At 37.0% G+C, this 14,239-nt stretch overlaps 1 protein-coding gene across 1 annotated transcript; it reads right to left on the minus strand.

Annotated features, from left to right (window-relative positions):
• Positions 1–206: 206 nt before the first annotated feature.
• LOC128554710 (uncharacterized) lies at positions 207–10,138 on the minus strand. Its single transcript, XM_053536022.1, has 2 exons — positions 7,030–10,138; positions 207–1,220 (listed from the first exon to the last, which is right to left on the minus strand). The coding sequence occupies exon 1, from the start codon at positions 9,658–9,660 to the stop codon at positions 7,246–7,248; it is 2,415 nt and encodes an 804-aa protein (XP_053391997.1). The 5' UTR covers positions 9,661–10,138; the 3' UTR covers positions 207–1,220; positions 7,030–7,245.
• Between the last annotated feature and the right edge of the window lie 4,101 nt (positions 10,139–14,239).

Consider the following 14,239-nt stretch of genomic DNA (forward strand, 5'->3'; position numbering starts at 1 on the left):
ATCTGTATCGAATGAACATGTATAACCTATACCGAATGAACATGCATTCCATGATAGAAACAAACTTTTGAATTAAAAGCTTAATTAAAGTTTTAATTACTATGTGTACCCTAATTTAAATACTTACTAATTGAAAATAAGATCAAATACCTTACATTTTATTTAAAAAATATAATCTGCCAAAGTTTTGCCAAAGTTTTGCAAAATGGCAGGAATGTGGCAGTGTCTGCCAAATTTGGGAGAAAAATGGCAGGCTTTTGATTGGTTGAAGTTGTGGTTTCCCACATTATCATTTTTAAAAAATGCACTTGATTTACCTATGACACTTATATTAAATCAGCTGTAAAACGTAAATCGATCACAAGGAAGTTTAAACGAATTGTACTACAAATGTAAACATATCGGTTTTATGAATGAAAATAAATCCAATAAAACGACACCGGTGTCGCTTTACATTGAGTCAATATTTGTTTAAACTCGTCGCTTCACAAACGATATTGATTGATAAACTTGTTAAAGAAAACGACACCGGTGTCGTTAAAATTTATAGGAATAAGAGGTTAAGTGAGGTTAAATTGTTTCAAAATGTTTTTTTTTGGTTAAACCAAAGGTTTTCATTCGGTTTAACTAAAGATTTAAAAGATTTTTAGGGTATCAAGGGTACCAAGTTAGTATTTTAAGTTTAGGGTAAGGTTAAAGTGCACTTATAGAATAGGGACAAGGGGTCAAGGGGGGTCAGATTGTTCTAGAAACGCTATATTTAATACTACTCTTAAAATAACACTTAAATATTGTTAACATTTAACATCAAAATGAAGCCAAATCAAACACTATCTTAAGTTGTCTTTTGACAGCGCACGTGACTGTTTGAAACCCTTCTAGTTAATACTTACCGTACTTACATACAAAACTTTACTTATTGACTTTTCTTAGTTAGAAAAATGAGCTCAAAGCGATATGTTTATACAAGTGAAAGTCCAACATTTCTTTACCAACTAATTTAAGTAAAACAGTATGATTTGTCCATGGTAATGAAAATTAATAATTCCAATAGTTTTTCTCACAGATTTTTGGGTATAATACGATTACAGTCCTGCAAAATTCTTTTGTCCAATTGCCAGAAACAAGCAGTCATGCCATGTATGTAATGGTGGTTGTATTTATGCTGCCTAGCAATTGGAAATACATCTATGCTCTTGAAGTATAAAGGGAAACTGAACCTGAAAAAGACATTGAAAATCATATAATTTACGAGTATTTACAATGATTTGAATGTTTCTCTTACTGCATATATGTAACCACGTAAATAAAAAAAAAAAACTTGACGCAGAGGCCAAAGGTCAAACAATATTCGAAGACGCTAACATGAACCAAGGAAAGCAGCTACAGGAAATATATCCATGGAAATGACCAACACCGGATGTCGACCTAGACGAGAGTTGCCGAAATGTGCCGGACGAGCACTGAACATTGATACAATAGCTATGACTATGACTATGTATTAACCGGTACTGAGAAACTGGTGCAGAAACACAATCATGTATTGATTAGTTAATTAAATGTACAGACGATAAATAGTCTCAGTGACGTTTAAATAATGAAACAGATGTGCATTAACTAAAACAATGTTAAGAGATAGATTATACTGAATTAAATCTGTAATTTTCTTAAGAATGGGAAAATCAATTTTGTTGGTAGTAACTGGATTTAACAGAAACGGTAGTGTTTAAGGTTTTAAATTGTTTTTGAATTTAAACAATCGATCTTTAATGAAATATCTAGAACACAGTCCTGTCCTTAACACGAGATATAAGGTCAGAGAACACTAATTTAAAAAAGGGGAACTTACTGGAAATTAGACCTTTTTAGTGCGTAAAGATCATTTTATTGTAGGGATACCCATGTTTTTCATAATTATAACATCAGCAGAATCCCAAGGGATTGGTTCAACGGTTGATAACCGAGCCTGTAGGGCTAGGGGTATTCTAAAGATAGTAAAACACGAAAAGAAGATGCGCTAACACTATTCTAACATAAAACACGTAAAAAGTGATAAATAAATATTTTGTTCCTAAACAATGAAATGTGTGGGAATATCCGTGCTTTTTTTTCACGTTCATGTCATTCCCTTTTGAATTATCCGTTTTGGGGCCATAATACGTTTACACTTTGGGAAGGAAATTGTTTTCTCTCCTGTTAAATCGTCCTTGAAAATTGAAAAGAACAGCAGTTTAATGCCAGAATAATTATACATTTTGACAATATTTGCTACACATGTTTGGTATTGACAGTTTCACTCTCTATGGCAGGGAATCATACAAATGTATAATTTGAAAGCAAAAAATGCTCAAGTAAAGTATCGCTTCTTAAATGTTCATCGTTCGTTTCTTTTTTAGGTGAAACGTATAGTAAGGCAGCAGCAGCAACGTGATTAAATATATACATGTTTATATTCATAGAATTTATAATGTTGTAATGTTGAATGGAAGTCTAGGCCGAACACCGCGTGTACGCGGTGACATTTACGTCCATCTTGTTATGTATTGTGGTTTTATAGCAGTAATTCGGTCAAAAATGTGTTTCTGTGGCGTCGAAGACGCCCCTTAATAAATACATCCTATTTCTTTCCATTTTTCGGGCACTTGCACGTTGCTACGCCGTATAGAGCTTGCGCGGTATATACCGTAGCTCACCTGTAAGCTGTATTCGTTGACAATAAAACCGTATATAGCTTACACTGAATATAGCTCACTGTAGATTGTATATGTAGAGATGCTGCATATCCCCGTATATGGTTCATTTTTAAGCACTTCTTCTACTTTTACTACTACTACTACTACTACTACTACTACTACTACTACTACTACTATTACTGTTGCTGCATTTATTGCTACTACTACTACTACATCTGATACTGCTACTACTGCTTCTACTGTTGCTGCTGCCACTACTACCGCTACTTCTGTTGCTTCTACAACTCCTACTACTGCTACTACTTCTGCTATTGCTTCTGTTGCTGCAACTGCTACTGCTACGTGCTACTACTGCTACAGCTACTTCTACTTCTGCTGCTACTATTACTCCTACTACAGCTACTACTTCTGCTATTGCTTCTGTTGGTGATGCTGCTATTGCTACTGCTATTGTTCTGCTGCTGTCATTACTACTACCACTACGTCTGTTGCTACTACTACTCCTACTGCAATTGCTTCTGTTGCTGCAGCTGCAGCTGCTACTGTTGCTGCTACTGCTACTACTGCTGCTTCATCTTCCACTTCTGCTACTGTTACTGCAAATACTGCTGCTCCTATCACTATTACTACTATTCCTACTACTACTGCTTCTCCTACTGCTACTGCTACTACTACAACTACTGCTGCTGCTACGACTGTTCCTACTGCTACTTTTACTACTACTATTCCTACTGCCTCTACTACTGCTGCTGCTACTGCTACTGCTCCTATTGCTTCGACTGCTGCTACTGCTACTGCTGCTGCTGATACTACTAGTCCTACTGCTGCTACTGCTGCTGCTGCTACTGTTACTACTGCTACTACTGCTGCTATTACTACTGCTGCTGCTTCTACTACTAAGTCTGCTGCTACTGCAACTACTGCCTCTACTTCTGCTGCTACTGCTTCTACAACTAATACTGCTACTACTACTACTACTTCTGCTGCTACTGCAACTACTGCCTCTACTTCTGCTGCTGCTACTGCTACTACTACTACTACTACTGCTGCTACTTCTACTACTAGTAGTACTGCTGCTGCTGCTGCTACTGCAACTACTACTACTACTTCTACTACTGCTACTGCGACTACTACTACTACTTCTACTCCCTTTTCCTCCCCATCCTCCTCCTCCTACTACTGCTGCTGCTGCTGCTGCTACTGCTGTTTCTTTTTCGACTGCTACTGTTGCTGCTGCTACTAGTCCTACTGCTAATATTGCTGCAGCTGCTCTTACTACTACTATTCCTACCGTTACTACTACTGCTGCTACTGCTTCTACTTCTGCTGCTACTACTACTCCTTCTGCTACTACTACAACTACTACTACTACTGCTGCTACTGCTGCTGCTACTACTGCTACTGCTACTGCTCCTACTGCTTCTACTGCTCCTACCGCTACTGCTGCTGCTTCTACTACTATTCCTACTGCTACTACTACTGCTGCTACTGCTTCTACTTCTGCTGCTACTACTACTAATTTTACTTCTACTCCTACTACTGCTGCTACTACTACTAAAACTACTACTGCTACTACTTCTACTGCTACCAGTACTGTTGCTGCTACAACTGCTCCTACTGCTAATACTGTTGCTTCTGCTACTGCTGCTTCATCTTCCACTACTACTGCTGCTACTACTAATATTACTTCTACTCCTACTACTGTTGCTACTACTGCTAAAACTACTACTGCTACTGCTACTACCGCTGCTACTACTACTACTGCTACTGCTTCTACTGCTGCTACAACTGCTCCTTCTGCTAATACTGTTGCTTCATCTTCCACTACTGCTGCTTCATCTTCCATTACTACTGCTGCTACTACTACTACTTCTCCTACTGCTACTGCTACTACTACTCCTACTGCTACTGCTACAACTGTTCCTACTGCTACTGCTACTATTACTATTCCTACTGCCTCTACTACTGCTGCTGCTGCTTCGACTGCTCGTGCTGCTACTGCTGCTGCTGATATCATTACTACTATTCCTACTGCGACTACTGCTGCTATTTCTTTTGCTGCTGCTTCTACTACTACTTCTGCTGCTACTGCTACTGTAGCCTGGGAAGCCGTTGATAATAATTGTGCTTTGTCAGAAGAAATAATACATAATATCTATGCATTAAAGACCCTACTGCTACTTAAACTACTACTGCTATTGCTACTACTAGTATAAATCTGGTATAATAATAATAATAAATAAAACTACTACCACTGCTGCTGCTACTGTGACTACTACTACTACTACTGCTGCTGCTACTGCTACTACTACTTCTACTACTGCTGCTGCTGCTATTAGTTTACTACTACTATTCCTACCGCTACTTCTACTGCTTCTTCTTTTGCTGTTACTACTACTCCTACTACATTTACTACTTCTATACCTGCTACTGCGACTACTGCAGCTGCTGCTACTACTACTGGTTAGACTGCTCCTACTGCTGCTGCTGCTGCTGCTATTACTACTACTACTACTGCTACTGCTACTACTGCTTCTACTTCTGCTGCTACTGCTACTACTATTACTGCTACTACTGCGACTACTGCTACTGCTACAGCTGCTGCTACTACTACTGGTTAGACTGCTCCTACTGCTACTGCTGCTGCTGCTACTACTAGTCCTACTGCTACTACTGCTGCTGCTGCTGCTATTACTACTACTACTACTACTACTGCTTCTACTTCTGCTGCTACTACTATTACTGCTACTACTGCTGCTACTACAACTACTACTCCTGCTACTCCTACTGCTGCTGGCAACTGCTCCTACTGCTAATACTGTTGCGTCTGCTACTACTACTGCTGCACCTATGTGCTGCTAATACGACTATGATGATCGCAAATTTGTTCAATACTGACCATGTTAGCAATATATATCTGAAAATCATAGTAGGGTTATTATAACAGTAGCTCGATCTGTGATGCTGTATTCAGCTCAAGTCGATTTCAAAAGATTCCAATCAATGGATAGTTAGTTTCCAGCTAACATATAAAACTTTAACCAAAAATTTCCAAGTCAAAAAAGAGGCATAATTCTGCAAAAAATGCAAAATAGAGTTATGGAACCTGTGTACTGCATGTCAGATCATGACAGTTAACAAGCATGTGAAATTTCAAAAGAATCAAATCAGTGGGTACTTAGATTCCAGCTTACATAAAAAACTTTAACCAAAAATTTCTAAGTCACAAAAGGGGCATAATTTTGTAAAACGTGCAAACAGAGTTATAGAACCTATGCAGTGAATGTCAGATAATGACAGTTAACAAGTGTGTGAAGTTTCAAAGCATTCCCATTAAAGGGTACTGAGATTCTAGCAAACCAAATATTTGTAAGTCGAAAAAAATGGACATAACTCTGCAAAATACAAAAAAAAAAAAACCAGTTATGGAACCTGTGCACTGTATGTCAGATCATGACAGTTAACAAGCATGTGAAGTTTCAAAAGAATCAAATTTGTGGGTACTTAGATTCCAGCTTACATACAAAACTTTAACCAAAAATTTCTAAGTCGAAAAAGGGGCATAATTTTGTAAAACGTGCAAATACAGTTATGGAACCTATGCAGTGAATGTCAGATAATGACAGTTAACAAGCATTCCCTTTAGTGGGTGCTGAGATTCCAGCTTATATGCAAAACTTTTACCAAAAATTTCTTAGTCGAAAAAAGAGGCCTAATTCTGTAAAAATGCAAAAAGAGTTACGGAACATGTGCACTGCATGTCAGATCATGACAGTAAACACGTGTGTGAAGTTTCAAAGCATTCCCATAATGGGTACTGAGATTCCAGCTTACATGCAAAACTTTAACCAAAAATTCCTAAGTCGAAAAAAAGGGGCATAATTCTGTAAAATTGCAAAACAGAGTTACGGGACCTGTGCATTGCATGTCAGATTTTTACAGTTAACAAGTGTGTGAAGTTTCAATACGTTCCCATCAGTGGGTTACACTCAGATTCAAGCTTATATACAAAACTTTAACCAAGATTTTCTACAAGAGGTGTGACGGACGGACGGACGAACGGACAAGGTGGCGACTATATGCTCTCAACCCAATCCCCACCCCCTTCTTCCCAGCCCTACAGGGAGCATAAACACTATGTCATTCTGTCATTAAACTACACAGGATTTGAGAGTAACTGTGGTCAATTTGGAGACAGAGCTCAATTAACCTTTTTAATGAAACATTTTACAAAGATGGCCCTTTTTAACATGACGTGGCTCAATTCTATAAAATTGTTTTATAATATGAAATAAAGTTTAGAATATAATAAATAAAAGCAAATAAAATGACTTACTTGAGTATAAATCCATGTTATAAGAACGTCCATTTTTTCCTCCAAGAATTCATCCATGTTTATTTTATCACTGTCACTACTCCTGATAATTATGCACACGTGTATATACATGTTACACATATGTTATATGTCATCGTGTAATGATTTATAGTAACACATTTTGAATGAATAATGTTTATATACATTGACACTATCAGTCTGAGTTTATTTAGTAACTTAACTTTCAACTTTTGTTTCAAACATAAACCTCCAGCTCTCATCCTTCGTAACTCGGAAATTCTGAGATGAGTGTATATATTGTTTAACGTGTTCAAACTCTGTTTCCGGTTCTATCTTACACCACCTTATTCTTACTGTGACTTTGTGTGAAAGTTTCTCCACTACCTTAACGAGATCACGCAATGCTGAAGCAGACATGTTTACACCATACAAATCAACATGTTTGATATTTCCCATTCCAGGAGGCAGCGACCTTTTACCTAGATTGATACGCTCCAACTTCACGTGTTCCACTTGACTATTAACTTTCAATTGTGACACTTCAGGTATCCCGCGCAATTCTAACTTCCTTAGATCTGAATGCTGACTTAAATCTAAACTGTAACTACACGACTTCTCGTGCTCGGTACAGTATAGGTACTCCAATCTAATCTCCGTCATTGTTTTTCTGTTAATAATATAATTCAGAAACTCATTCAGTACATCGTGGCTCATAGTGAAACCGTTGATATAAATTGCTTGTAACAGAGAATTATTCTGTAATGTTTCCCACATTTCACGGCTCCAAGAACCAGACGATGTAACAGTGAGACATTTCGACGACTTGTTAAACAGTACAGGAAGTAGCGTCTGTTCACGGTAACCCTCGTAGTATATTTTATTGATCTGGAACAGTTCGTGCAATGCACAACAATCGATAATTTCACGTAAACTACGATTAAGGTATCCTGTATCGATATTTATTGACGCCATGTTTGTTTTATTGTGTACCGCGAGCCGTGCTAGATGCTTAAAGTATTTTTCTTCTTTACAATCTCCTCTAAAGAAAAAATTTTGGCAGCAAATTTTGAGTTCCTTATCGCTCGTGTTTTCTTTCATACAAGAAATGTACATGTCTTGTATGTCTTTCAGAGGTTCACATTCCTTATCAGTCGTAGTTCTGTATTCGCTCGTTCTCGTATCTTCACTGATCACTGACATGAAATTACGAGATATTGAAGAAATGATTTCTGCATTCACCATTCCGCTGGTGAAAACTAACACAGTCGACATGTCAAGAATACTTTGCACACTTTTGCATTTCTTTATAAAGAATTCTTTGACATCACTTTCATTTTGACAGCTAATGTACAATGCACAAAAAAATTCTTGTACTGTTTTGTGAGAGAACGAACATTTAGAAATTTGTTTTGTTAGTGTCTTTTCTGTACTTTGTGTTAATATTCCTGAGTCAAGACTTAATTTCAAATACTTTGGTGACAGATACTTATCAGCCACTGACTTACTGAAAACAAGTGTGCTCTCCTTTGTTTCACTGAATAATGTTTCAAATGCTAATTTTCCTAAAGCTTTCAGGTATGTGCTGTATTTAGTACAATGGTCATGTTCACTGAAGCATTGTGGGATATCACTCTGGGAGGGTTCGCACGTTAGTTCTACTTCCGGGTGTTTGCTCATCGTTCTTGACAGCAGGAGTTCAATAATGCTTGCATATAGTCCGCACTTTGACTGTCCTAGTGGAATATTGTCACACCATAAACAAATGAGATACATCGTAAGAAGGGGAACGGATTCCAAATCCTCGAGTTTATTTTCCTTGACTTTTTTATTTAACTGTTTGGCCAGGAGTTTTGCTTCAGTAATATCCAGATTCTTTATTTTTGAAATCGCCCTTTCCTCTAATGTCTGTGCTGACTCAGGGGTTAGTTTTACTAGTTCCACTTTCTTACCTATTTCACTAGTTTTAAGATTCAACACACCTAATTTCCAAGGTCTTGTCGTGGTTAGGATTACACATGTTTCACGTGCATTACGATGAGGGTTCGTTTTTGGCACTTTTGCACATTTCTTTTCGGGATGAATCCACTCGTCTAAACCATCTAATATCACAAGATGTCGTTCGCGATGCAGAATCTCCTGTAGGAAATCTTTTGTCAATGCAAAATCCCGAGACAAATTTTGCATAATTTGATTCATTATCAAATCATCAATGCTACAATCATCAGAAGAATCCCGCAATAACACAAGAAACAAAAACTCAAAACCAAGCATGGCCTTTATCACATCTTCTTTGAAGTACTTTGTGCATTTAGTTTCGGGTCGATGAGCCTGGCACCACGTGATAGCAAGATATTTTGAAAATGCAGTTTTCCCAAATCCAGCATCTGCGGATAAATATATTTCAGAATTTTTTTCAGACTGGAATAAGTCCGACAACGATTTAACTGGAGCTTTAGTCTCTTCCCCAGCTGGCTTTTTCTTTTCAATGAAATTCATTTCAGGCAAAATGTAAAAATCTACAAGTGGAGTGTCGTGCTCCTCGAATAGCGGTGACAGTGGTATTGTACTGTATCTGTTTGAGTAGAAGGTTGCCAAATCGTCTTTCAGCTCTGAAATACAGGGAAAAAACATTTAACATTACAGTGAAACATATTTAAGCTTACATAGTCAACATCTGTAGTAATTACGTGACCCTTCATAGAATTCGGGCCATAGATTTGCCATGTATAAACGGTCTATATTGCACACATGTTAACCGAGTTATAAGAAAATAAATAGAAATTACTGTTAGATATAATTTCTGATGGCATGTTATTGTCCGCAAGTATTGACCTGTCACTCATGAATTTTCCTTTTATTTCCGTAAATAAATTCTCGGTTTCCGAACATGAATAGTGATATAAGTTTAACATATATATAATTCCTTGTCACATGTGCAGACGGCTGTGCGGACAAAGCGTTTAGCTGCCAATCTCAGGGTTGTGGGTTTGAGTGCTACGTCTGACCGGAATTTTTTATGGTAAGTTTTTTATGCAAACTAACCATTTATCGGATCAAACATGTCTTGCTTTTTATGGTCCATTTACCGAATGTTATCATATTCAACCGTTGTAGAAAAAGTGGAAAAAATTGTTTTAGTAGTATCTTTGATATGCAAAATACTTGTCACCAGCGTTTCCAGAAAATAAATACAACAAGAGAAACAATCAAAATTCATAAAAATATGATGCATAAAATAATGAACAATAAAACAGGCATCGATAGCATTACATTACATAAACAAGAGGACCATGATGGTCCTGAATCGCTCACCTCTTCCCACATGACCCAGTTTTGAGTATGACGTCGTTTTTTCTATAATTTGACATAGTGACCTAGTTTTTGAGCTCATGTGACCCAGTTTTGAACCTGACCTAGATATTATCAAGATAAAAATTCTGACCAATTTTCATGAAAATCCATTGAAAAATATGGTCTCTAGAGAGGTCACAAGGTTTTTCTATTATTTGACCTGTTGACCTAGTTTTCGAAGGTACGTGACCCTGTTTTGAACTTTACCTAGATATCATCAAGGTGAACATTCTCACTAATTTTCATGAAGATCTCGTGAAAAATATGGCCTCTAGAGAGGTCACAAGGTTTTTATATTTTTATACCTACTGGCCTAGTTTTTGACCGCACGTGACCCAGTTTCAAAACTAAGCTAGATATCATCAAGGTGAACATTCAGATCAATTTTCATGAAGATCCATTGAAAAATATGGCCTCTAGAGAGGTCAAAAGATTTTAATAATTTTAGACCTACTGACCTAGTTTTTGGTCGCAGTTGACCCAGTTTCGAACTTGACCTAGATATCATCAAGACGAACATTCAGACCAACTTTCATACAGATCCCATGAAAAGTATGGCCTCAAGAGAGGTCACAAGGTTTTTATATTATTTGACCTACTGACCTAGTTTTTTATGGCACGTGACCCAGTTTCAAACTTGACCTAGATATCATCAAGATGAAAATTCTGACCAATTTTTATGAAGATCCATTCACAAGTATGGCTTCTAGAGAGGTCACAAGGTTTTTCTATTTTTAGACCTACTGACCTAGTTTTTGACCGCACATGATCCTGTTTCGAACTTCACCTAGATATCATCAAGAAGAACATTCAGATCAATTTTCATACAGATCCCATGAAAAATATGGCCTTTAGAGAGGTCACAAGGTTTTTCTATTATTTGACCTACTGACCTAGTTTTCGAAGGCACGTGACCCACTTTCAAACTTGACCTAGATATCATCAAGATGAACATTCAGACCAACTTTCATACAGATCCCATGAAAAATATGGCCTCTAGCGAGGTCACAATGTTTTTCTATTATTTGACCTACTGACCTAGTTTTTGAAGGCATGTGACCCATTTTCGAATCTGACCTAGATATCATCAAGGTGAACATTTTGACCAATTTTCATGAAGATCTCATGAAATATATGGCCTCTAGAGAGGTCAAAATGTTTTTCTATATTTAGACCTACTGACCTAGTTTTTGACCGCACGTGATCCAGTTTCGAACCTGGCCTAGATATCAATCCACTTTTTAATAAACATCTTTCACCTATTATCAATTTAATTCATTCATTAATTCATTCATTCATTAAAACGTTTTTATTTATTCATTTATCTATTTATTCATTCTTTTTAATAAAATGCATTCATGGTCATTTAAGCAGCGCACAGATAAACAGGGTAAGTGATTTTGAGAAAACAGTTCCAATTGTTGTGAATGATGTGTACGTATTTGTCGAACCCGATAGTGGTGCAGATGTCAATGTGATGGATGAATTTCAGTTCAAAACATTTCAAAAGAGATCGTCGGTACCAATATCTCTGGTTAATAGTATGACAAAACTCAGTACTCTTCAAAATAGACTCAGTGTAATAAGAGAGTTTAAAGCAATAGCCAGGAATCAGACGAGAGGGACAGAAACCAAATTTGTTGTTATTGGAGGAAAAATAAACTCCGCTCCTTTATTAGGTCGACACACATTGATTGATTTATGAATGCTTATGATACAACCCGATGGTTCTTTGAAGAAACAAAATGAATTTAGAATACCAGACCCAGTATATATCAAATCTGTTCTTAATGCACAAAATGCAAATTACATTGATCAAATTATGACGAAATATGAGGATGTTTTCAAAGGAGTAGAAAAAAATCAAGACAAACAAACGGCTGAAGAGCTTAGAAACCAAGACCAGTACCATATTATTGGCAAGACCCTTTAAAGAAATGGATAGATGAATGCATCGGACAGGACATTTTTGAGCGAGTAAAGGATGGAGAATCTGTGACGTGGTGCTCGCCGCTAGTGGTACAACCAAAGCCGAGATAAAATGAGATAGACAAAATGAAATTGGAGCCTTATATGATAAGAGCAAGTGTTGATCTGAGAGTACCAAACAAGTTCATGGAAAGAAGCAGAATTTTACAGAGCCCAGTAGTAGAAGACTTTACGTACAAATTTCGTGATTGCACAGTATTTTCAAAAATGGACTTAAAACAAGGTTAACATCAACTTGTACTACATCCAGACTCGATGAAAATTGCAACTTTCAGTACACCATGGGGGAATATGAGACCTAAGAGACTTATATTTGGGGCAAAATCATCACAAAACCTGTCGATGAAGCTATGTACAGGATATTTGGAGATATACCAAACTGCCTAAACCAACGAGATGGCATTCTGATTGGAGGGAAAACTTTAGATGATCACAATAAAACTTTAGAAACAGTATTAGAACGTGCAAGGCGATTTGGAGTCACTTTCAATAAGGAAAAATGTCAGTTCGGAGTTATGGAGCTAGAATTTTATGGATATAAATTCAAAAGATGGATTGAAACCTACAGAAGGGAAAGTCAAAGCTGTAAAAGAAGCAAAAACATCAAATTCAAACGAAGAAGTGAAAAGTTTTCTAGGCATGATTGGATTTTTGTCAAAGTTCATACAAAATTATGCGGTTATAACTGCTCCATTGCGAAAACTCACGAAACAAAACATTCAATTCAGCTGGGGAGTAGATGAAAATGTTGTTTTCGAGAAGTTAAAATCTTGTATTAGTGATGACAAAACCATGGCATTTTCTGATCCAAGAAAAGAGATCACTGTAAGGGTCGAAGCAAGTTTTTATGAGGGATTATCAGCAGGGCTATTTCAGAAAACTACAAAAGGCATTCAACCAGTACATTACATTAGTCGATCCCTGACAGACACAGGGAAGCGGTATAGCCAAACTGAAAAAAGATGCGCTTGCAGTCAAGTGGGCAAAGAATAAATTTCCAATTTATTTATTGGGAGCACAAAAGTTCAAAATAATTTCATCACACAAACCACTTATACCTATGTTTAATAAAACTTCTACAAAATTACCACCTAGAATTGAAAAATGGGTAATGGACATGCAAGATGTGGATTATTAACTAAGATATGAGCCAGGATAAGATGCAGCTGATCCCATAGATTATTTATCAAGACATCCCTTACCTGAACCAGAGACAGACGATACAGAATCAGTGGTCAAATTAATTGTTGAAAATAAACACGGTATTGTGCTAGATAGAATACGAAAGGCCACATTAGAGGATATCCTTTTACAGGATGTTTTATCAAGAATGAGACTAAACGATTGGGAGAAACACAGGAAAAGACCAGATTTGAAACCATTCTTTTTAATCAGACATGATCTATACACTGCACATGACCTTTTGTTCAGATCACAACAAATAGTCATTCCAGAAAAGTTACAATCAGCAGTCATAAAAGCAGTACATAGTATGGGCCATTTTGGTATGACAAAAACAAAACAGATGCTTAGAGCAAAATATTGGTTTCCGTTACTAAATGGAATGGTTGAAGATGCCATTAAGAGATGTTATAAATGCCAAATCACAACAAAAAAGCACAAACAAGAGCCAGTTGTACCATCTGAAATACCAGAGACGGAATGACACACGGTTTCGGTAGATTTTGGCGGGCCTTATCCTGATGGACACCTTAACCTGGTGGTAATTGATAAAAGAAGCCGATTCCCAGTGGTAGAGCACACAACATCAACATCAGCTAAGGTTGTTATTGAAAGACTTAACAGAATGTTTGCATCCTATGGAATACCAGAGAGGACTGAATCTGATAACGGACCACCGTTTAATTAA

This window comes from Mercenaria mercenaria, unplaced genomic scaffold, assembly GCF_021730395.1.
Source record: "Mercenaria mercenaria strain notata unplaced genomic scaffold, MADL_Memer_1 contig_675, whole genome shotgun sequence".
Taxonomy (NCBI): Eukaryota; Metazoa; Mollusca; class Bivalvia; order Venerida; family Veneridae; genus Mercenaria; species Mercenaria mercenaria.

Excerpts from the sequence above, each read along its gene's own strand:
- LOC128554710 (XM_053536022.1), bottom strand. The coding sequence starts at position 9,660 with ATGTTTTTTCCCTGTATTTCAGAGCTGAAAGACGATTTGGCAACCTTC.